We start from the raw sequence: 22,665 nt of genomic DNA, 5'->3' as shown, positions 1-22,665 counted from the left end.
GGCTTTATAAGTTTGGTAATGCTCAAAAACAAGATGCCCATACAATCAGAAGTGTAACCCAATACCCAACCTAGATATACAAACTATCTTTGACTGGTGGAGACACGTGAACATCCGTCTCCATGATCCCTCACCCTCTCTCTCATCTCCTAGATCCTCCTCTCCTTCTCTCCTTACTCCTCCTCTTCCTCTCCTTACTCCTCCCACCTTAGCTCCTCCTACATATTACTCTTCCTGTTAAAATAAAACTTTTCTCTCAAAATACAATTAGAGCATAACTATACCAATTTGTATCAGTAACGTACAAGATAGACCTAATACCCAGTCCAACTTTTGTTAACTAACCAGAAACTCTGTCATCTCTCCTAACTAAAAGACTTAGTTCTGAACCTGGCTTTTTTCTTGGCTTTAGAATGAATGTCAGCTGAAAAACCATCCTCTCAAATCTTTTCTCTCAAAGTAAATAGCTGAGATTGGCTATGAGACTATAAGTCTTCAACCCTGTCAGAAATCCAGAATGACTGAATTAACTGAAATTATGGGAAGCACAAAGCATAGCTTCTAAAACTTAGCCAATTTATAGAGACCGCTGAACACCTGGACAGTTCCTATACTACAAAATGTTGGAGCATCTGATCTTCAGCCTTCTGGCCCAGGATCATCTGACAGACCTAGTGATGCAGAATTATTAAGGGCTGATTACTCTGTCTTGGCAGATATAACCAGTCGACTATTCTGCAAGTGTTTCCTTTTCTGGACAGTAATTTATCTGTAGATGAAAAGAGCCTTGCCAGGCAGTGGTGGCGCACGCCTTTAATCCCAGCACTTGGGAGGCAGAGGCAGGCAGATCTCTGAGTTCGAGAGTTCGAGGCTAGCCTGGTCTACAGAGTGACTTCCAGGACAGCCAAGGCTACTCACAGAGAAACCCTGTCTCGAAAAACCAAAAAAAAAAAAAAAAAAAAAGAGAAGAGCCAATTCTTGCCTAGTGGCTGTCTCACCACACCTGGAGTAACTCCAAAGATGCTCAATTTCTTCTTAGAATCCAAGACAGGAAGCTGTCAGAAGCAGACACGTCTATAATCAAAATGAACCTTAATACAGAAATGTTTGTAACGTCAATTCTGTGGACTTCTGACGTTTTGAAAACCAACTATCCATGTAAGGCAATCTGGACTGTTGTCTGTTAACTCCTCTCAGCTATTTCTAAATAAAATATAGAAAACACCCTAACAATAAACTCAGAGCCATGAATTGGCTATAGGCCCTTAACTCACAGGCTAACCATCTCAAATCAGTTAAAAAAGTTAAAGAAGGACTGGGCCTAAGCCTTGTATTCCTAAATGTGTTATATAGGAGCAATGCCTATGAGAGTAACAATATTAATCTCACTTCTATATCAATAAGAAACTCGTACCAATGAAGACCTTAAATTTGAAATCAAAGTAAATTTTGTACCATTTAAGAAATTATAACTTAAGCTTAATAACAATTATGCAGATTTCTACCAATAGGTTATGTCTATGCAATAAATCCTAGCTATTCCTCCCTGTTCCAACAAAACCACTACTTTTTCCTAGAAAGACAGTCCAATATTAACCACCTCAGCCCCCAAGCCCAGGGAATAGGGGCACCGACTCTTCATTAACTTCTTCAAGCTGATTACGGGCATTGAGATATTAGAAGAGGGGCGGGGGGAAGAGTAAATTGATAAGCCTCTGACGTCTGCGTCTTCACTGCATCCAGCTGAAATTCCAGGACATCAGAGATTCAAGGAGGTCTGCTCAGCTTGCTTGATGAGTAGATACACCAAGGCTGTGTATTCTGCAATATACAATTCTCAAGACAAATTTTAGTATGAAGATAATTTTTTGTTTGAATTCTGGAATCTAGTCTTCTGGTGGACTGTCTCTATCATATCGAATCTATATAATTCTGGGAGTTTCTATGAGGGTGTGCTCCCACCATCCTCCCATTCCTGCCTCCCTGTTCTCGAATTCCCCAACACCAGGGAGTCCAAACTATCAGGAACCAAGGCCCTCCACTTCCACTGATGCCTGTACAGTTAGTTGATACCCTCAACTAACTGTACAGGTGGAGCCATGAGTCTCTCTCTTTGTGTTCTTGGGCTGGAGGTTTTAGAATGGCTACTCCAGCTTGTTTCTTAGGACCATTTGCTTGAAAAATTGTTTTCCAGCCTTTTACTCTAAGGTAGTAGTATCTGTCTTTGTCACTGAAGTGAGTTTCCTGTATTCAGCAAAATGCTGGGTCCTGTTTACATATCCAGTCCGTTGGCCTGTGTCTTTTTATTGGGGAATTGAGTCCCTTGATGTTAAGAGATATTAAGGAACAGTGGTTGTTGCTTCCTGTTATTTTTGTTATTAGAGGTAGAATTATCTTTGTGTGGCTATCTTCTTTTGGATTTGCTGGAAGATTACTTTCTTGCTCCTTCTAGGGTATAATTTCCCTCCTTATATTGGAGCTTTCCCACTAATATCCTATGTAATGCTGGGTTTGTGGAAAGATATTGTGTAAATTTGGTTTTGTCATGGAATATCTTGGTTTCTCTATCTATGGTAATTGAGAGTTTTGCTGGGTATAGTAGCCTGGGCTGACATTTGTGTTCTCTTAAGGTCTGTATGACTTCTGTCCAGGATCTTCTTGCTTTTATAATATCTTGTGAGAAGTCTGGTGTAATTATGATAGGTCTGCCTTTATATGTTACTTGGCCTTTTTCCCTTACTGCATTTAATATTCTTTCTTTGTTTTGTGCATTTGATGTTTTAATTATTATGTGATGGGAGGTATTTCTTTTCTGGTCTAGTCTATTTGGTGTTCTGTAGGCTTCTTGTATGTTTATGGGCTTCTCATTCTTTAGGTTAGGGAAGTTTTCTTCTATAATTTTGTTGAAGATATGTATTGGCCCTTTAAGTTGGGAATCTTCACTTTCATCTATACCTATTATCCTTAGGTTTAGCCTTCTCATTGTGTCTTGGATTTCCTGGATGTTTTGGGTTAAGAACTTTTGCATTTCGCATTTTCTTTGACAGTTGTGTCAATATTTTCTAAGGTATGTTCTGCACCTGAGATTCTCTCTTCTATCTCTTGTATTCTGTTGATGATGCTTGCATCTATGACTCATGATTTTTTTCCTAGGTTTTCTATCTCCAGGGTAGTCTCCCTTTGTGATTTCTTTATTGTTTCTACTTCCATTTTTATGTCCTGGATGGTTTTGTTCAATTCCTTCACCTGTTTGGTTGTGTTCTCTTGTAATTCTTTAAGGGATTTTTGTGTTTCCTCTTTAAGGGCTTCCACCTGTTTACCTGTGTTCTCCTCAAATTCTTTGAGAGTGTTATTTATGTCCTTCTTAAAGTCCTCTATCATCATCATTAGAAGTGATTTTAAATCTGAATATTGCTTTCCTGGTGATATGGGGAATTCAGGACTTTCTAATGTGGAAGAACTAGGTTCGAATGATGCCAAGTACCCTGGGTTGCTGATGCTTATGGTCTTGCGCTTGCCTTTTGCCATCTGAATCTCCTTAGTGCTACCTGCCCTGTCTCTGACTGGAGCCTGTCTTTCTTATTATCTTGGTTATTTCAGAGCTGTGTGGGGTGGGTGTTACTACTGGGGTTAGAACTGGGGCCCAAGATCTCCTCAGGGCTCGGGCCCAGACCGGAAGGAACCAGTGCTCCAGGCCAGGAGTGAGTTCCTGGGTCCCAGTTAATCCCTGTTTGGGGCAAGTGTTGCTGTCTCCTTACCTAAGATACTGCCCAGGTTAGAGCTCCTGGGAGGCCCGCTTCCTCTGGGTTTTGTGAGATTGGGTGCAGAGCTGCCACCGGGCATCTGCTCAGTGCTCAAGCCCAGACTGGAAGGAACCAGTGCTCCAGGCCAGGAGTGAATTCCTAGGTCCTAGTGGGTCCCAGTTGCTCCCTGTTTGGGGCAGGTGTTGCTGTCTCCTTATCTAGGATACTGCCCAGGTTAGAGCTCCTGGGAGGCCACTTCCTCTGGGTTTTGTGAGATTCGGTGCAGAGCTGCTGCCCTGGAACTGCTCAGTGCTCAGGCCCAGACCGGAAGGGGAAGCCTTTTTTCTAAAAGCCCACAATGAAGTTTGCAGTAGTCAGGGCTCTCTGGAGAAGCAGGGAGTCTGTAGTCCAACTCCCCAACAATGATCAGCTCTGAGTGGAAGTCCAAGGATCCAGTAGTTGCTCAGTCCCACAAGGCAAGCAGGCAAAGAAAAAAGAGGCAAACAACTCTTAAAGCTCGCCCTCAGTGACGTACTTCTCTTTGAGGCTGCTTTTCCTAAAGGTTATATAACCTCTCCAAGCAGCACCACCAACTGGGGACCAAGTGTTCAAATACATATGCCTATGGAGACATTTTTTAATTCAAATCTCTACATTTGTCCCCTTAGCCCTAGGGACTCATGAGCATCTCATGACACAAAATGCATTTAGCCCAACTTCAAAAGTCCCAGAGTCTTTAACAGTCTTAACACATTATAAAGTCCAAAGTTTCTTCTGAGACTTGAGACAATCTCTTAATGATTACTGCCTTCGAAAACTAAAAGACAAAACTAAAACCCTCCAACATACAATGGTACAGAACATACATTCCCATTTCAAATGGGAGAAATAGTGAAGAAAGATTGGACCAAAGCAAGACTGAAACCTGGCTGGACAACACTAAATCCTGTAGTTCATGCCTGGTATCTGGGGCTTTAGTTTCAGAGGGCTAATATGGCTTCACCTCTACAGATTTGCTGTCTGTAACATAAATTTCTCTCTTAGACTGCTCCTATTCCTTGTGTACAGCTCTCCTTGGCAGATGTCTCATGGCTTGGGCATCCATTACCCCTACTTCACCTTCAAATTGCCAGCTTAATACAAACAAAATTTGGTAGCTTTCACCTTAAAGAGAAATAAGAAATAATTTATTCTGGAGCCAATTTTTTTACCATGGTGTGGAAACATAGATTTAGGGTAACCTAAATACCATGTTTCTATATGGATTTAGCTTCATAGATTTACAAAACAAGAACATCATAAATCAAGGCAATTTTAAAATACAGTGGAGGAACATCAGTGAGTTGTTTACAGCCAGATGGGTGAACATCTCCTACAGGCTCAGATAGTATCTGTTGACATTCTTAGTTTGAGGGGGTTGATGGAAGTCACTAGTCTTCTAAGTAGATTCCAAAAAGAATCTATTCATCATAAGCTATTAGTTCTGACACAGAGGTGGGCAAGGGATGGCTATTTAGAGAGCTTCAGTTAGACCACGATAAGGTAATTGGTCTCTGGACCTACAGTGTTTTAATTTCTCTTCATCCCTGCAGTTGAATCTGTGAATCAATGAGTCATTGTAGACATGGCTTCTTTCTAGGAATTGTTATTGACAATTACTTCATTCAGTGGTCTCTCCGTGCCTTCCTACAGGAACTCTGACCTTCCCACCCATTGCCTGCCTCAGCAGTTCTCCAAAAACAACCAATAATCCTCAAACTCCTCAGTCTTAATCTTTCTTATCTCCAAAGCCAGCATCATGTGGCTAACGTTGTTAGATTTGGCTGATTATCTTCACCCACTTAGACTACAACAGTAAAAGCTCTTCTATGCTCTTACTTCAAAAACAGTTTTTACATTTTTTTATTTATTGTTGTGTGTATGTGCTTCATAAAGTGAGGGAATTGCCTTTTATGTCTTATAAGAGACTTCATAGAATTGATGCTCATTTTTCTGTATGTTTAGTAGAATTCAATACTAAATACAGCTGGGCCTGGAGTTTTCTGGAAGATGTGTGTGTGTGTGTGTGTGTGTGTGTGTGTGTAAATGCCTACATTTGCATATATAAAGAGGATGTAAGGTGTTCTCAACCACTGTGTGGTTATTCTCTTGAGATAGTCTCTCACTGAACCTAGAGTGCCGATGTTCTCGGTTCTGGAAAAAAGAGACAGTGCAGGATGAATTTAGGCTTGTCAGCAGCAGGGGTATCAGCCTCTCAAGGACTGAGCACTGACAGCTTCCTGCAAGCTCTTTCTATTGTTACACAAGAGGCACCTAGAGCAAGTCAATTTCTGAATACCAAAGCTTATCTGATCTAGGAGTTTTCTCAAAAGACCCATCGCCTAAGCAATTTTAGCCATACAAGACTTCTTGGTTTGCCAGTTGTGTCTGGAGACTCTATGCAAAAGCTCTGAGAATCCTTCAAAAGAATAACCCCATGAAATCTCAGATAACAATCACTGACAAAAGGCTACTTCAAAACTTAAGTGTCATCACTCCAGGTTCATGCTAGATACAATGATTCTGCTAAAATTCTGGTACACTTGAGTGTGCCAATTTTACCTATAATCCCAGTACTCTGGAAGCTGAGAAAAGAGAGAGTGAAGACTTGTTTGGGGTGCATAACAAGACCCTGTCTCAAAATTTTAAAAAATTAATGAAAAAGGATATCTCAGTTGCTTACCATGTGCAAGGCCCTAGTTTCAATCCTTGAGACAAAAACACAAACCTAAACAAAAGGAATGTATATTCTGTAACTATTGGGTAGAATGTTATATAAGCATTATTATGAGAGCCAGTTGAGTAACAGTGATTAAATTATCTCTGCTTTTATGGATTTTCTACTGGTTTATTCTATCAGTTATTGACTAAGACATTTCAATTATTGGTTTAATTTTCTTTTCAGATCTGTTAGGTTTTACATCATGAATTTTGAAACTCTGTTGTTAAGAATATACATATTTAAGACAGTTATTTCTCCTCAGAGAATTTCACCCTTTTTTGTGATGAATGGTAGGCAGCATGATGACTTTCCAAAGATGTGCATGTCCTAATTCTTGGAATTTATTAATACATTAACAGGCACGGTCATCAGGTTTCTGCACGTATAACTGAGGTTATGGGCTTCAGGGAAGGAGATTATTCTGATTTTCAGATGACCCTCATCTAATCAAGCAAGCCCTTAAAAAAGACTTCCTTAGCTGTGACTGGAAAGATTTTACCAATGGAGACAAGAGAGACAAGAGAGGTTTGAAGTGTGACAGGGACTCAACTATCAACTGCAAGCTTTGAAGGTAGAAGAAGGAGCCTTTGAACCACGGAATGCAGATGGCCACTAAAACATGGAAAAGTCCCTCAACCTACGGAGGTTTCCCAAATCACAGGAAACTGAATTCTGCCAATAATGTGCCGAATAGGAATGTTCTCTAGAAACTCTGAAATGGTGTGGAATTTGGTTGACACCTTGATTCCATGAGACCCACAAAGAACTTCTGATCTATAAAACAAACAAACAAACAAACACAGAAAAATGATCTGTGGTTTTTTTTTGAGTCACTAAGTTTATGACTAAGTTTAAGTTTTATGAGTCACTAAGTTTTTGAGTCACTAGTAGCAGTGCAAAATTGATCATGAGCAGGTGTGGTAGTGTATGCTCTAGTGCCAACAGTAAAGAGCTAGAGGAAAGAGGATCACAAGTGTGAGGCCAGCCTGGGCTATACAGTGAGCTTCAGGCTATACCAGAGTAATCCCTGGTCTCAACAGCAAACTAATCTTGATATAATGACTGTCTTTATCCATGATGACAGTGACATATGAACATAGTCAAAAAACATCTCAACTAAATAAAAGCTCCTCTCTGGGTCTTCAGTTCTATTCCATTGACTTTCTTGCCTGTTTCTGTACCAATACCATGCAGTTTTTGTCACTATTGCTCTGTAGTACAGCTTGAGGTTGGGGATGGTGATTCCCTCAGAAGTTCTTTTATTGTTGAGAATAGTTTTTGCTATCCTGGATTTTTTGTTCTGGATATCTATCCCATGTGCAGTCACCAAAGGTAGACGCTGATGTGGATGCCAGGAAGTGCATGCTGACAGGAGCCTGATATAGCTGTCTCCTTAGAGGTCTGCCAGAGTCTGACATATTCAGAGGCAGATGCTCACAGCTAACCATTGAACTGATCATGAGGTTCCCAATGGAGGAGTTAGAGTGAAGACCACTGGAGCTGAAAGGGTTTGCGGCCCCATGGGCAGAGCAACAATACCAACCAACCAGAGCTCCCAGGATCTAAAACACCAGCCTGGGAGCATTCCATGGCTCCAGATGTATGTGTAGAGGAGGATGGCCTTGTTGGGCATAGGTGGGAGAAGAGGTCCTTGGTCTCATGAAGACTGGATGTCCCAATGTGGGGGAATTCAAGAGTGGGGAGATGGGAGTGGGTGGGTGGGTGGAGGCATATCCTCATAGAAGCAAGAGGAGGGGGGATGGGATGGGAGTTTCCTGGGTGGGGGGAATGGGGAAAAGGGATAACATCTGAAATGTAAATAAAATATCAAACAAAAAATAAATAAAAGCTCCTCAAATCTATAAACACTGGTTCAACATGAAAACTCTTGTTTCCCCGTTGTGACAGGTTATATATAGTCCTGGCTGTTCTAGAACGCACTATGTTGATCAGGCAGACCTGGAACTCCCAGATATATGCTTGCCTCAGTTACCCAAGTGTTGGAATTAAAGGCATGTATCACCATGCCTGGCATGAAAAGTATTTCAATGTAATTTAAAATGGTAATACTCTAAATAAAAACTATGTACTCACTTAAATTTATATATCAAAGCATTCAACAAAATTCTATTTGTGTTGAAAAATTCATGTGTGTGTTCATATATGAGCACATATGTGTGTATTTATAAGGCCTCCAGAGATTACTGTTGAGTTATCTTCCCAAAGCAGTTTCCACTTTATTTGAGACAAGGTTTCTCATTGACCCTCGGACTGACCAGTGAGCCCCAGGAACTCTCCTGTCAGTGCTTCCTAAGCACCAGGATTACAGGCAGGGATTGCCACAACTGGCTCTTCACACCGGTCCTGGGAATCTGAACTCAGATCCTCACAGTTATGCTGCAGGCACTTTGTTGACTAAGCCATCTCCCCAGTTCCTGTGATGAAAAGCTACTAATGAACTAGGAGTAGAAGATAAAGAACTTCAAAACACCTCCAACCAACACCATTTTCTCATACTGAAAGGATGAACACTGGCCTCTAAAGATGGGGAATAAGCAAAAGTGTCCTCTTCACCACACCCATGTGCAGCACACAAGAAATTGTGGACAGTGTATTCAAAACATAGAAAAGAACCGAAGGGGTGCAAGCATGGGAACCTGAATTTGTACACCCAGTATCTATGTAAAGCTAGGCATGATTGTTAATACATGCAGTCCCAGCACTAGGGAGGCAGAGACTAAGGATTTAAGTCTAGCCAAATCAGCACACTCCTGATTCCAGGAGAGATCTTGTCTCAAAAAATTAGGTAGAGAGAGATTTAAGGAAGATGTCCAACATCAAACTCCCGTCTACACTCTCTCTCTCTCTCTCTCTCTCTCTCTCTCTCTCTCTCTCTCTCTCATGCACACACACACACACATACACACACACACACACACACATAAATATCCTCTTCAAAATATGAATCTTCATCTACACATGTTTCCACACAAATAAACATGTCTAAACAATACTAAAAATAATAAAAAATGAATTGTGTGTACTTATGGTGTATAACAGTCAGTTTTTATTTGTTTACTTGCTTGGTTTTGCAATGCTGAGGATCAAACGTAGGGCCTTATGTATGCTAGACATTTACTTTACCACTGAGCTACATGCCCAGTTCCAATAGGCTGTTTTAAAATATATCTACATCATGTAATGGATAAATCAAACTAATTAGCCTTTGCTTTATCACACATGATATTTTTTTGTGTGGTGAGAATGCTTAAATTGTGTCCTAGCAAAAGACATCGGGGTGGGTATGGCCGTCATGCCTCACTGGACAACGACAGGGGGACTGGAGCCATTACAAAGTCCCCTTCAATTACTGGAGGTCAGGCCTCTATCCCCGCCTTTGCAATATTAGAATCGCCACAGCCCTTCTATACTTAGAGAAGGGAGGAGATGTCAGGGGCAGCCCTGCTTATACACTGAAGGCCTAAAATCAGACATAGGCTAAAATCAGCAATAGGCCTGTCATACATGTATACTAACACCAAGTCTTGGGTCTCTGTGGAAAAACATTGAAACAGATGGCTACAAGCTAATGTAAACAGGCAGCTTTTATGGAAATTTACCAGCCTGGGTAGTCATAGACCTTGTAAATAGGTAGCCTTGGCAGACAATACCAACTTAGATAAGGACAAGTGAATCATAGGCAGAGTCATAGTGACTTGTCCTCTGAACCTTCACCCAGCCTATCCCTGTTCTGAAAGATATCTGTACTCCCCCTGAACACCCACGCCCCAGTTTCATCCCCTTCCCCACATCCTGCCTTTTTGTGTTTATAACCCCTGTGTGAACGAGTAAAAGTTACGATTTGAAAAAAATATATAAAAAAATTGTGTCCTAGCATTATTATTTCAAGAATTATTAAGTTTTAAAATTATAGTCAGGACATAACAAAGCAAAACTCTTGAAATCATTCTTTCTGTCTGGATGAAATTTTGTATGCTTTGACTAACATCTCCCCATCATTCCACTAGCACCACCAGTTCTGCAGTAATCACTATTTTATTTTCTGTCCTTATCAGTAAAACCTTCTTAGATTCGGCACATTATTGAAGCTAGCATCTGTCACTATGTGCCAGGTTATTTCACTTAGCATGATGCCCTGTGAGGTGATCCATGGTATCTCAGATGACATAAATTTCTTTATCTTTTAGGGCTAACTAGTATTACAGCCATTGATGGATGCATGTTAATTTCATGTTTTCTATTACATATAGTGCTTGTAAGATCACAGGATGTGGCTACCTTCACCTTCGTTAGTTATAGCCTATTGTCTTTGTGTGTTCTCATCTCATAGGCTTCAGCTTTTGGCTCCTTTTGGTTTTCAGTTGTGGAACTTTATCTCATCCAACCTTCAAATTCAGGGATTCTTTTTCAGTATATCCAGTATACTGATAAGCATATCAGATACATGCTTACTCTTCAAAGTAATCCCAAAGGCTGGTTGTGGTAGCATAGATCTGTAATACCAGCAGTCAGGAGGTTGAGACAGGAGGATTATACATTTGAAGCCAGTCTAAACTATGCAGCAAGATCTTGGAACAAAAAAAAAATTGAGAAACACATAGATTACTACACTACTTTCCTGTTTTGCAGTTTGGAATATTAAAACTAAGAATATTGACCAAGAGTAGAATTGTTTGTTAACTTGACAAGCTCTATAATTACCCAAGAGATAAGCTTCCTGACACGTCTATGAAGGATCATCCAGATTAGGCTAGCCTGTGGTCATGCCTGTAAAGGATCATCTAGGTTAGGTTAGTTATGTTGGAAATAACTACATTAACAATTGACAGCACTGTTCTCTAGGCTAAAGTCCTGGACTGAATAAAAAGGAGAAAGCTAGCTGAACACTGGCATTCGTCATTCTCTGCTTCCTGTCTACAAATACAACGTGACCAGCTGCCTCAAGTTCCTGAGGTTATGCCTTCCCCCAAATGATTAACTGTACCCTCAAACTATGAGCCAAAGCAAACCCTCCTCCTTTGGATTGCTTATTGCTAGGAATTATGTCTAACAATGAGAAAAGTAATACAGAAAATTGGTACTGAGAAACGGAGTCCATTGTTGTACCATGTGGTCCTCAAAACTTCAGAACTGGTTTACAAGAGGATTGTGGAGAATTTTGGAACTCTGACCTAGAAATCTTTGAATGCTGCAAACAGAGCTTAATGAGTGATTCTCATAGGACCTTGGAAGACAAGAATGTGAAGAGAAACATGGACAGTGGAGGCCCAACTCATGAGAGAAGCAAAGGCTCTATTCAGAACGGGGCTAGAGGCCATTCATGTGATATTCTGGCAAAGAATCTGGCTACATTATGTCAGTGTCCTGAAAACTTGAGTAAGGTTGAATTTAAATGAACAGCAAGAAGTATACTGAGTGAGGGTTTTAACTGTGGTCTAAGATGTGTATGAATACTATCAAAGGCAGCACAATATATAAATTTATAGAAATTAAAAAAAGGACCATTGGAATTTCTTGCTATCAAAGTCTCATTCATTCAGGAATACTTACTTAAGAAATGCTTCGTGAAGGAGGAAGCATTTGAACAGGTAGAGTAGGATTTTAGCAGGTTGACACGGTAAACAAATGAGGGAGTGGTACAGCTAGGACTAAACACAGTGAGCCCTGAAACCAAAGCGTATGTCCTTTCCATTATACAAAACTATGATAGCAAGAGCCCATGTGATAAGGTGGTGTGGTAGAAAGGGGCTGGAGACTGTGACCTGCAGAAGAAAAGACTAAAAAGGAAAGTTAAGAACATGGGGAACTTTTGGTACGTGAATAAGAAGTCTAGGATATCAAAGAAATCATTCTGAGTCCTCGAATCGCCAATGGAGATGACATTGTATTCCCCTGTGTCAGAAGGAATTGAGTGGTAATGTTATGGAAGCAGAGTCACAGAGCAGGAACCCGGGAGTGCTTGACCGGAACCAATGTTTTCTTTGATACATTTATTTTTAGCATAAGCCGTTTTATGGCATGAAACCTTTATCAGAGGCTGACAAAAGAAGAGCAGCCAGCCAGTCAATTCCACAGCTGGCTGACATATTGGAATTGGCAAAAAAGGAAGAGAAGTATGTGATATTTGATCTTTTCGGCCCTCCACCAGGACATCCTCTCAGAAACAATTTTGTCCGAAGAGTAGTAAAGGTCATCCTTGACTCTCAGATTGAGCAACGTCTGGTATGTCTTTCTTAGTATTTATGGCAGAGGTTGGGAGGTGGGCAGCCTCGTCAGGAGTGTAGTTGAATTTAACTACCATAGAAGTCCTCTCTGAGATCAGTAAGTGACATTGCTTCCTTTGGAAGTGGAAATAATTGTTTATACAGCTACAGAAGGCAATCTGAGAATGATTCAGTTAAAATGCTCCCAATAGGGAAAAATATTGAGACATTTTACTATTTTAAACCAAATATATTAGCGCATTGTTAAAGAATGATTTAGGAGTTGAGGAGACGGCTCAGTGCATGAACCACTTGCACACAAGTGTGAAGGTGGGAGCTTGGATATTCAGAACCCATGTAGAAGCTGTATAGGCATGGCAGCCACCTGTAATTCCAGAACTTAGGAGGCAGAGACAGGGCAGGGTAAGATTGCTAGCTAGGCTAACTGGAATTGGCAAACTCCAGGATCAGTGATCGACTCTATCTCAAAAAATAAAATGGGAACCAATTAGGAAGATATCTCCTGTTAACATTTGGCCTCCACATGTGTACACACACATGTGCATGTGCACACGTGTACATTTGTATACATGTGAGCATTCACACATGCATGCTACACATACATGTATGTGCAGGAAAAAAAGAATAATGTATGTGAGCCAAGCCTGGTCATACATGACTGTAATTCCAGCTACTCTGGATGCTGAGGCTAGACCATGACAAGTTTAAAGTTTGCATGGATATAACAAAGGCCAATTTATACAACTTAGCAGGACCTTGCTCAAAATTAAAAAAAAATTTTTTTAAGAGGGCTGGGGATATAGCTGATCAGTAGAACTCTTGCCTAGCATTGGGGCTATGTGTTCAATCCCTAGGACCACGCCAAAACATAATAGTGTATATGATAACACTGAGGTGATCTATCCAGTGCTCAACATAGACCTAACATGGCAGTACAGTCATGGTCTTCACGACAGTAAGCTTGGAGGGCACTGGTTTTAAAGAACGATGTAGGAAGACCACCAGCTCTCAGTTGAGTAAAACCTTGCTCCTCTTTCGGCTTTGGTTTCTTCTTTTAGAATCACTCTTTATTTGCAAAGTTAATTTTTTCAAATCACTTAATTTCTCAAAATACAGCAATGCTGTGAGTAAAACAAATGTGTATCTTCTTGCAAATGGAGCTCTTTCCCCAGCTGAGTCCCAGCAGCATCCCTGTTGCCAGGAAAACCTAAGTAGCTCCTCTTAAAGATGGCTTTTGGCGTCAGAAACTAGGGTATAGTACTTTAATGTTCATGTCTACCAATATTTTTTGTCTGTTAAGTATCTAATTCATGGGCCTGCAAGTACTAGGAAGGTGCTCTACCACTGAGCTACAGTACATCTTTAGCTCTCAATTATTTTTTTGTATGAATCTTTCTATATGCTTGGGCCCTTAACTTACTGTTAACTGGTGGCTGGAAAGGTCTGGGGGAAAACTCAATTCCTCAGCAGCCGTCCCCATTTTTAAGAGTTCATTAGACATTAGACAACATAGCTAATTTGATTGCTTCACCAAGGGCTAGACTCTTTCTCTGCCTCCTATAGACTGCTCCCAGTGCTGGAATGGAGTCTCACCCGTTCCTCCCAGGCTGTTTGTAATCAGGAAAGTTGAGCATCAACTGTCTGTTTCTTCTTGCAGATATTTTGGTTGTCGGGTTTTGATAGAGACTATGTCAGGTACGCCGCTCCTGGTTTTCAGCACGTGGGTCGTTTATGGTCCATTCAAGAGCTTAAACAAAAGAATATTAGTGTAATAAATGTTGACTATAAGAGATTGTTCTACACTGGGCTGAGGTAAGTGTTTTACCCCCGCTCTTGGCATGCATCACTGCTGTAACATTTACAAAATATCAGTTCTACTTAGCTTCTCCTCCCCACCCCCCGCCACGCCTTATTTGGTTTTATACCATCTTTGACTCCTCCGGTTTCTCATTGCTTTTTCTGCCTCCCTTCTTTTGTTAATGAACATGTATGATGTGTAGATGATGCTCTTTCTCTGTACTCTCATTCCTTACCATTGAATACTTATTTTAAAGATCCTTTTATTATTTTATGTGTGTGTGTGTTTCTATGATGTGTGTATGTGCATATGTATAGTACCCACAGAGGCTAGACAAGGGTGTAAGATCCCTTGGAACTGGAATTATAAGATGACTGTGAGCCTCCATGTGGTTGCTGGGATTTGACCCAGGGTCCTGTGGAAGAGTGGGCTGTACTTTGACCAGCTGAGCCATCTCTCCAGCCTCTCCACACATATTTTTACATGATTGGTATATATATATTTTACTCTACACTTTTGTAAGGTCGACTATTTTAGATTCCATATTTAAGCACAATCATACACTGTCTTTCTACCTCTGGCTCATTTCATGTAGTGTAGTGTTCTCCAGGTTCATCTATATTGGGGCAGCTAACAGAATTTTTTTTTTTAAATACTGAGTAGCATCCCATTGTATATAAGCACCATATTTTCTTAATCAATTTTATAAATCTATTGGTAGATACTTTGGTTGATTCCTTAGCTTGGCCATTGTGAACAATGGTGCAGTGAAGCTGGGAGTGAAAACAGCTCCTTGAACTGTCGTCACCAGCGTCCTTTGATACTGTCCTTCAACAGCTACTCTCCTTCTGTCCTTTCCCCCAGCCTAAAATCTTAACCCCTGGCAAAATGTCTGTAACGTGTTATATCAAGAATGAACAACTCATATTACTTGAGGGCTAGTTTATTTTTCACTCATAATTCTCTTAAGTTCTATCCAGGGCATTTATCTGTAATTTGTTCCTTTTTGTTGCTGAATAGTGTTCAGTGGCATGTATACCAAAGTTTGTTTAATCATTTTCTAGCAGAAGGACATCTGATTATTTCCATCTGTTTGCATATGGGCTTTCATGCAAACACAAGTCTTTATGTCAAGGATAAAATGCCCCAGATTTCAAATTCTTGGGTACAGTAATTGAACATTTTATAAAAAGCCACTAGACTTTTCCAGGAAGGCTGTAACCTTTTATATTCCTGCCAACACTGTGACCCAGAGTTTCTGCAACCTTGATAATGTTTGGTGCTGTCACTTTTTAAACTTATCCCTTCTGATAGGCATGTGACATCAGTTTGTTTAAACATATTCCCTAAAGGCTAATGATGCTGTGTTTACTTGCACATAGATTTCTTCATTTAAATTCCTCTTCTTCTTTGTTGAATTTGAGAATTCATTTCACCCTTTGTTAGATAGGGTTTGAAAGCACTTTCCTGGGACTGGAGGGATGGGTCAGTGGATAACAATATGAACTGTTCTTCCAGAGTTCCCATAGCCCCCAGTGCCATACTGGGAAGCTCAGAAACACCCATAACTGGAGCTCCAGGGATCTGACACCTTCTTTTAGAGTCCATGGACACTTGCACAATATTTTCTGTCATACACACACATATAAATAAATACAAATCTGTATAAAAGGAAATACATTCTCCTAGTCTATGACTTACTTACTGTGGCGTCTACTTAACAGGGCACAAGGTCTCCACAAAGCAAGAGCAGTGTTTGCTTTTGATGAGGCTGGCCTATGAGTTCTCCCTTTAAGGGAGTGAGTACGTAGCTCTAACCTAAGAACTCTGCTCAACTCAAGAGCTGACAGAGTTCTTGTCTTCTATTTTCTATAAGGTTTATATTGTTACATTATATACTCAAGCCTACAAATCATCCTGAGTTCATTTTTATACATAGTCTGAGGTTTGGTTGAGATTTCAAGGTTCTTGTGGGAGAGGGCCTCTGGCCTTCCAAATTGGTGACATTTGTTAAAATCTACCGTTCCACTCACTTGCTTTAACAGCTCTGTCACAGGTTTCCCTTTCTGGAGTTTCTATTCAGGACCGCTAGCTGATGTGTCTGCTCTTGCTCTGGTGCCTTGGTGTCTTGATTACGTGTAGCTTCACTGTCAAATACGGTGATTAATTCCCTCTCACTTACTATTTTTCCAGACTGAAGTATGTTTTCCCCAGCATATGGGAGACTGAAGATTGTCAGGGCCAGCCTGGACTACATAGTGAGTTTAAGATCACCTTGCACCAGAGTGAGACTCTAGCACTCCCCCCAATCCCCACCAAAGATTTGATTTTCCTAGAGCCGTGCCTTTGCATGTGTGTTTTGGATCAGGTGACCTAACTGTGTAAATAGGCCTTCGTTAGCCTTCTCTAGGACCCTCATTGACCTTACAGATCAGCTTAAGAATAGCTGGCAGCTCTTCCCTAACCATCTCCAGTCTGGGAGTGAGCACCACTCTGTTGACTTGGCTTCTTTGCTTGCTTTCATCACTATTTCTACATTTTCAGGGTTTCTTCTTTAATGCTTCTTAAATTCATACTAAAGTATTTCATTTTCTTTGAGGTAATTCTTAAGGGTATTATGTTTTTAATTATAGTTTCTACAGCCGTTATTCATATTTTAAAACATTGAATTTTTAGTTATAGTTTTAAACAGGACAAAGAAGTCTTTTTCACTACTTTTTCCCTTTAAATTCTTTCTAAGCTTCTCTTTATGTGACCTGTAGAACTTAGAGGCAGTTGTTACCTGTGAGCAGGAAATTGGCAGCACTTCCTGTAGAAAGGCATGGTTATTATCTTAGGTCTCTGCTCAGAAGCACAAAGCTTGTCATGCTAGTGTATGACAGAGTTGTACTTTCCTATGTGACTACTGGATCAGGGTTTGAAAATACTTGGGCAAACACTTCCACCTGACCTCAGCCCACAGGCTGAGTAGCAGCAGAGGGATGGACACTTGGTGTGCTTTCTGAGAACTTGAATTCTGAGATGACACTGGCCTTGCTTTTCGAGTCCTTCACTTACTCTCTTCTTCTCCACAGATCAGGCCAAGGCGGTCACTGACTTAGTGCCTTACAGACAGCTGGGTTTGTTTTCTCCTACCAAACCCTTGTTAAAAAACAAAACACCATGAAACTCGTTGTATTTAAATGTTAAAACAGTCACCACACTGTCTTTTACTTTGTTCTTTCAATTAATACTTACACTTATAGAGGCAGGTCTGAGCTAGGTCTGGATACACAAAGTAGGGTAGGGTTATAGTAGCTTCTGCTGTAACTCGCTTACAGTCAAACAGAAAATGGTAAGTGAGCAGGTCATCAGTGCCAGGGTGGGCGGTGCTAGGATAGAATCCCATTGGGACCTACATTCCCAAGGTGACAGGCAGTGAGTGGCATGTAGAAGCAACCATCCAGGAGCCACGTGCTCCTCTGCAAACTGGCTGTGGTGGGAAGATTTGTAAATGCTGTAAAAGACTTGTGTCTGTTGCTGTCCCCCACCCCATTCTTTCTCTTTCTCTCTTTCCATTTTCTTTGTCTTGCTGCGTCCCCCTTAGGACACTTAGTTTACCAGAACTCTACTGGTGCTGTAGGAGCCAAAGGACTAGACCAGCCTTTACCGCCCCTGCCGCACTGAATCTGAAGCTGTCCTTTGACCAGATGTTTGTCTGGTGATTTAAATAGTAGCTTTTCACAAATGTAGTTTTTGCCCTTTAGTTATTGAGAGTACAAGTAAGCTAAAGCCCTCTGTGGGCTCTGTTTTTGTTCCAGCCATTATAAGGAAGCTAAAATCTTCATCAATGTCTATGTTATCAATGAGCCGTGGCTCTTCTCACTGGCCTGGTGTTCTCGTGTCAACTCTGTGACCACAGACGACATTGAACTCCTCCATCGGCTTAATCACCCTCTCTTCTTCATGGTGAGCTGCTTGTCCAGATCATTCTAAGCCTGGTGTGATTGTGCCCTCCCACCCCCTCGTAGATCCCTGTCAGGCTACTTCAGAATAGAGACATCTGTGAGCAACGGAGAGGCCCCTCACCACCCGAACTCTTCTGGGTTTTTTATTTGTTGAATCTCTACAATGCACTTTACATGCCAGAATGTAATCTCATTGGAGATTATTTTTATTATCCCATAGAAAACTGGAACTCACAGGTGTCTTGGTCCACGTTCTCTTCATGAGAGGTCTGTCTAACTCCAGCTCTTTGCTACTGCAGGCTTCAGCATGTGCAAGCATATCCACACTCACACACTAGTGCTGTGGCAGCAACAACAGTCAGAGGGTATATTGTGGGAAGAAATCCAGAGCCCTTTGTCTGCCAAGTGAAACTGTTTCTTGAATATAATGCTCTTAAATAAATGAGCCAGCATCCAGCTGGTGGGACTTGGTAGACCTGAAGACCTGGTTTGCAGCCACTGCTAAATCCAATCACTTAGTACCTATGGAGGGAGCTGTAGCTAGCCAGTTACCACAACAGAGCCTGGGTTTCTTGTCTGCCTAGAACTATTTGACTGGGCAGCATGCAACAGAAAACAGGTTTGTCAAAAGGGAGTCTCGATGTGCCATTCATGCTAGCCTCAAACTCTTGTTCTCAAGTCATTCTCCACCTTAGTCTCCCAAGTGGCTGGGACTATAGACACACTCTACCATTCCTACTAGGAAACAGTCTAGGAGCTGGAGAGATGGATCATCAGTTAAGAGTGCTTGCTATTCTTCTGAAGTCAAGTTCCAGGGGATTCAATGCCTCCCTCTGGATTCTGGAAACACCCGTATGTACACTTGTGGTACGAATAAAATAAATCTTCGTTTGTTTTTTTTTGTTTGTTTGTTTTTAAAGAAAAGTTTAATTTTGCTCATTTGAAAGTTAAGCATTGGGCAGAAAAGCTTAAGAAAGACTAAAAAGCACCAGATTCTGTAGCATCAAGAATAACACTGGGAGAGCCATTACAAGGTCCCCTTCAAGTACTGGAGGTCAGGCCTCTATCCCCGCCTTCACAAGATTAGAATCACCACAGCCCTTCTATACTTAGAGAAGGGAGGAGATGTCAGGGGCAGCCCTGCTTATACACTGAAGGCTTAAAATCAGCCATAGGCCTAAAATCAGCAATAGGCCTGTCATACATGTATACTAACACCAAGTCTTGGGTCTCTGTGGAAAAACATTGAAACAGATGGCTATAAGCTATTGTAAACAGGCAGCTTTTGTGGAAATTTACCAGCCTGAGTAGCCATAGACCTTGTAAATAGGTAGCCTTGGCAGATAATACCAACTTAGATAAGGACAAGTGAATCACAGGCAGACTCATAGCAACCTGTCCCCTGAACCCTCACCCAGCCTATCCCCTGTTCTGAAAGATATCTGTATTCCCCCTGAACACCCACGCCCCAGTGTCATCCCCTTCCCCACGTCCTGCCTTTTTGTGTTTATAACCCCTGTGTGAATAAGTGAAATTACGATTTGAAAAAATAAATAAATTAATTAATTAAAAAAAAGAATAACACTGGGAAGGAGCAATGAAAGAACAGAGGAAAAAAAATCAAAGCAGAGATTAGGAAACCCATGTGAATCAGTGCAGGAGTCAGAGTTCCCAGAGTGCTGGGGAAAGAACTGGTCTTGGTAGAATCTGGAGGAGTGGGTGTGTGAGTCAAAGGGAATTACATATAATTCAGCATTTCTGTGAAGAATGTTGATTCTGATCAGTGGTGCCCGGGTACTAGTTCATAGACAGTTGCATTATGAATGGCTTCCCAGAACTATATAGAAGTAGCTAGCTAGATATTGGAGATCATATTACAGAAAGAGAGCACAAGATGTCAGATAGCCTGGACTGGAGTCCTGGGTCCAGGACAGACTTGGTGTGACTTGTCTGTAATTCCCACAGATGTCTGCCTTCAGAGTCAAGGGAGATGAAGAGCGTGGCACACTGTCTCTTGCAGATCCCCTGTGTGTGTGTGTGGGGGTGACTGTTAGAATAGCTGAAGGTAGTCTCACCTGGCCCCACTTCCTATGGCCCTCAGCCCAAGTAGATGAGCAAGGGCCTTGAAACCTTCTGCTACAGAGAGCACCTTCGGTTGGTTCATGTTTTGCAGACGCCAGGATACTACATGCTCATATGGCTTTTTCTGGATCTTGCTTCTGCATTTATCATTGGTTTTGTGTTTTGTTATCACTGGTAAGTATGTACTTATAATTCTAAATGAAAAATTCCTCTAAATAAAAGTAATAAATGGGTTCTTACAGAGAATTGAGGAAAAGGTTGTTTTCTTCTGACACCTTTCATGGCAAAGTGAGTTTGGAATATCAGCCTCTCATTTCCTTCTGCCTGCAGCTTACTCCCTCACCCCCTGTCTTAGTTAGGGTTTCATTTCTGCAAAGAGCCATCATGACCGAGGAAACTCTTATAAAGGACAACATTTAATTGGAGCTGGCTTACAGTTCCAAAGGTTCATTCAGTTCATCACACAGGCAGACTTGGTACTGGAGAAGGAGCTGAGAGTTCTATATCTTGATCTAAAGGCAGCCAGGAAGAGATTCTTTCCATAGCGGGCAGAACTTGAGCATGGGACCTCAAAGTCCACCCCCACAGTGACTCACTTCCCCCAACAAGGCCACAACTCCCTCTCTAAGAAAGCCACACCTCCCAATAGTGCCACGTCCCATGGGCCAAGCATATTCAAACCACCACACCCTGTTTTCAAATAAAGACTCCCACTGGAGGCCAGTCAGGGATGTACTATGAAATCGGTGTGATCTGTTGAGAAAGGCCTGGGATTTCAAACAAGGGCCTCCATCTCCCCTCCGAGAAGAGTGGACAGAGCAGACGCACAGGCCAGGAAGACTGGGTTATGTCCCTGGCTTTGAGTTTTAGTTGCTGGGTGACCTTGAGGGAAAAAAAAATGCTTTCTCTTTCTGGACCATACTCCTCCCTCCACCCCAAGGTTTCTTTCTTTTCTTTTTTCTTTTTTTTCTATTCATTATTTTATTTATTTACATTTCAAATGTTGTCCCCTTTCCTGGTCTCCCCTCCGCAAACCCCCTCCCATTCCCTGTCTCTAAGAGGGTGCTCCCCCACCTACCCATGAACTCCCGCCTCACCTCTCTAGCACCCCACTTCACTAACCATACTCCTCTTTATGTCTGCCCAGAAAGGAGCAGTTAAGAATCCTTGCAGGACAAATGCTACAGGGGCTTGCTTTTATTTGTCTTTTGTTTTGTTTTTGTTTTTTTTTCCTTTTGTTTTTACTATTCTCTGTATGTGGTTGTTTTGGCTGCATGTGTGTCTTTGTACCTTGTGAGTGCCTCATGTCCACAGAAGCCAGAAGATGGTGCCAGATTGCCTGGAACTGTAGTTATAGATGGGCTGTGAGCCACCAGGTGGGTGCTGGGAATCAGGGTCCTCTGGAAAAGCAGCCAGTGCTCAGAGCCAACTACGAAGTCATCTCTGCACCCACAGGATTGTGGGATTTTAAGATGAGAGATAGATCTAACAGCCTGGAAGAAGGATGTAAGTTCAGGTAGACTGTGGTTCTCTACATCCATCATTGTGATTGGTGACTTACCCTTTAAAGGGGAGGAAGCACAGGCCCTCCTCTCAGGTGAAAGTCTGCCTGGTAATACATCTCTTCTGGCCATAATGCTGTTTAAGAGAGGCCTGTGAGCTGATACATGGTCTGCTTCCTTCCAGGGTAAAAGAGCTTAGAAAACAAAGGTGGCTTGAAGCTGCTACATCTGCAGGTAAGGTCAAAAGCCTTGCTCATTCCTTCCTCTTTGTCCCTCCCCATTGCCTCTAGAAGACAGGGCCTGCTCTTCACATCCCTGCTGAGAGCTGAGGGTGTGTGGAGACTGAGGGTTGGGAACCAGAGAGAAGCAGAAACATTTAGTTAGCCCCCTTGTCCTTGAGTTCCCATGTGCAAACTCAACCAAGCACCAGTGGAAACAGAAGTCCTGTTGTTGCTGATGACTCATGTAACTAGGCCCTGTAAAGTGTGCTGGCTATGAATGCGTGTACTGGCTATGAATGCGTGTACTGGCTATGAATGCGTGTGCTGGCTATGAGTGCGTGTGCTGGCTATGAGTGCGTGTGCTGG

General features: G+C 41.7%; 1 protein-coding gene across 1 annotated transcript in view; it reads left to right on the top strand.

Moving 5' to 3' along the window:
• The window catches only part of Gdpd4 (glycerophosphodiester phosphodiesterase domain containing 4), an 88,596-nt gene that overhangs the window by 42,403 nt on the left and 23,528 nt on the right, over window positions 1–22,665 (top strand). Inside the window, exons 11-15 of the mRNA XM_028770751.1 lie at window positions 12,526–12,747; window positions 14,407–14,561; window positions 18,348–18,495; window positions 20,668–20,750; window positions 22,263–22,312. Coding sequence (XP_028626584.1) covers window positions 12,526–12,747; window positions 14,407–14,561; window positions 18,348–18,495; window positions 20,668–20,750; window positions 22,263–22,312 — 658 coding nt within the window. The remainder of the gene's footprint in view (window positions 1–12,525; window positions 12,748–14,406; window positions 14,562–18,347; window positions 18,496–20,667; window positions 20,751–22,262; window positions 22,313–22,665) is intronic.

This window comes from Grammomys surdaster, unplaced genomic scaffold, assembly GCF_004785775.1.
Source record: "Grammomys surdaster isolate TR1022 unplaced genomic scaffold, NIH_TR_1.0 203, whole genome shotgun sequence".
Lineage (NCBI taxonomy): Eukaryota > Metazoa > Chordata > Mammalia > Rodentia > Muridae > Grammomys > Grammomys surdaster.
This window is presented reverse-complemented; position numbering and strand designations above follow the sequence as displayed.